Source organism: Monoraphidium neglectum, assembly GCF_000611645.1.
Source record: "Monoraphidium neglectum strain SAG 48.87 unplaced genomic scaffold scaffold02491, whole genome shotgun sequence".
NCBI lineage: Eukaryota > Viridiplantae > Chlorophyta > Chlorophyceae > Sphaeropleales > Selenastraceae > Monoraphidium > Monoraphidium neglectum.
In genome coordinates this window covers 9,033-9,912 of record NW_014011137.1, presented here as the reverse complement: position 1 = coordinate 9,912, position 880 = coordinate 9,033, and the positions used below count along the sequence as shown (strand labels likewise).

Below are 880 nucleotides of genomic sequence, written 5' to 3'. Positions count from 1 at the left end.
GCAAACAATAGCGCCCCACGCCGCCGTCCCCGACTGACCAGTGAAGACAGACGCGACCCCCTTGCAACCAACAAACTTCGAATCTGGCCCCAAAGCCCGCACCCAGACCCCCGCATGGCCCCCACGACACCCACTTTTTCACGTCGTCGTCCCCCGCCCCCTTCTCAAGCCCCAGCAGCCGGTAGTAATGCGGCGTCCGGGCCCACCGCGCCGACCGCCGCGCCGCCGCCAGACGCTCCTCGTACGCGCGCCGCGCCGCCGCGTCGACCGTCACCGCCGCGCCGCCCCTGCCGCTGCCCGCCGGGCTGCCGCCGCCGGCTGCCGTCGCGGCGGCCGCGCGGGACGCAGGGGACCACGTGCCGCCGGGGCCGGGGGCGGCGCCTGCAAGCAAAGCCTCCAGCACCGCGGCCGCCGCGGCCGGGCGCCGCACCTCGACAAGCAGCCCCGCCGCCCGCGAGTGCGCCTTTGCGTACCCCGGGCTCAGCGCCGCCGCGCGGCCGCAGTCCGCGAGCGCCTCCGTCCACCTCGCCGCGGCCTGATGGGCGGCGGCGCGGTTGCCGTAGAGCACGGCCGCAAACTGCGGCGGAAGGCCGGACTGAATAGCTTGCGAGTAGTGGGCGGCGGCGCCCTCGGCGTCGCCGCGCTTGAGGGCGGCGTTGCCGGCGTCTTTCAGGGTGCAGGCCGCGTCGAGGGCATCAGCCAGGGCGGCTGCCTCCGCCGCATCCGACGGCACCAGCGGCGCCAGCAGCGACTCCAGCCCGCCCGGCTGCCCCCGCGCCCGCCGCCCCGCGGCCGCCGCCGCCGCGCGGCGCCACAGCGCGTCGGCGCCGCGGCGAAGCTGCGCGGAAGCTGCCGGCAGGTCGCCGCGGTGGTACTGCAC

At 77.4% G+C, this 880-nt stretch overlaps 1 protein-coding gene across 1 annotated transcript in view; it reads right to left on the bottom strand.

The window, feature by feature from the left end:
- Positions 1-270: 270 nt before the first annotated feature.
- MNEG_10865 (hypothetical protein) overlaps positions 271-880 on the bottom strand; it is a gene marked incomplete at both ends in the record, with an annotated part of 4,881 nt that continues 4,271 nt past the window's right edge. The window contains 2 exons of the mRNA XM_014040663.1: positions 271-318; positions 431-874. Of these exons, the coding sequence (XP_013896117.1) occupies positions 271-318; positions 431-874 (492 nt within the window). The remainder of the gene's footprint in view (positions 319-430; positions 875-880) is intronic.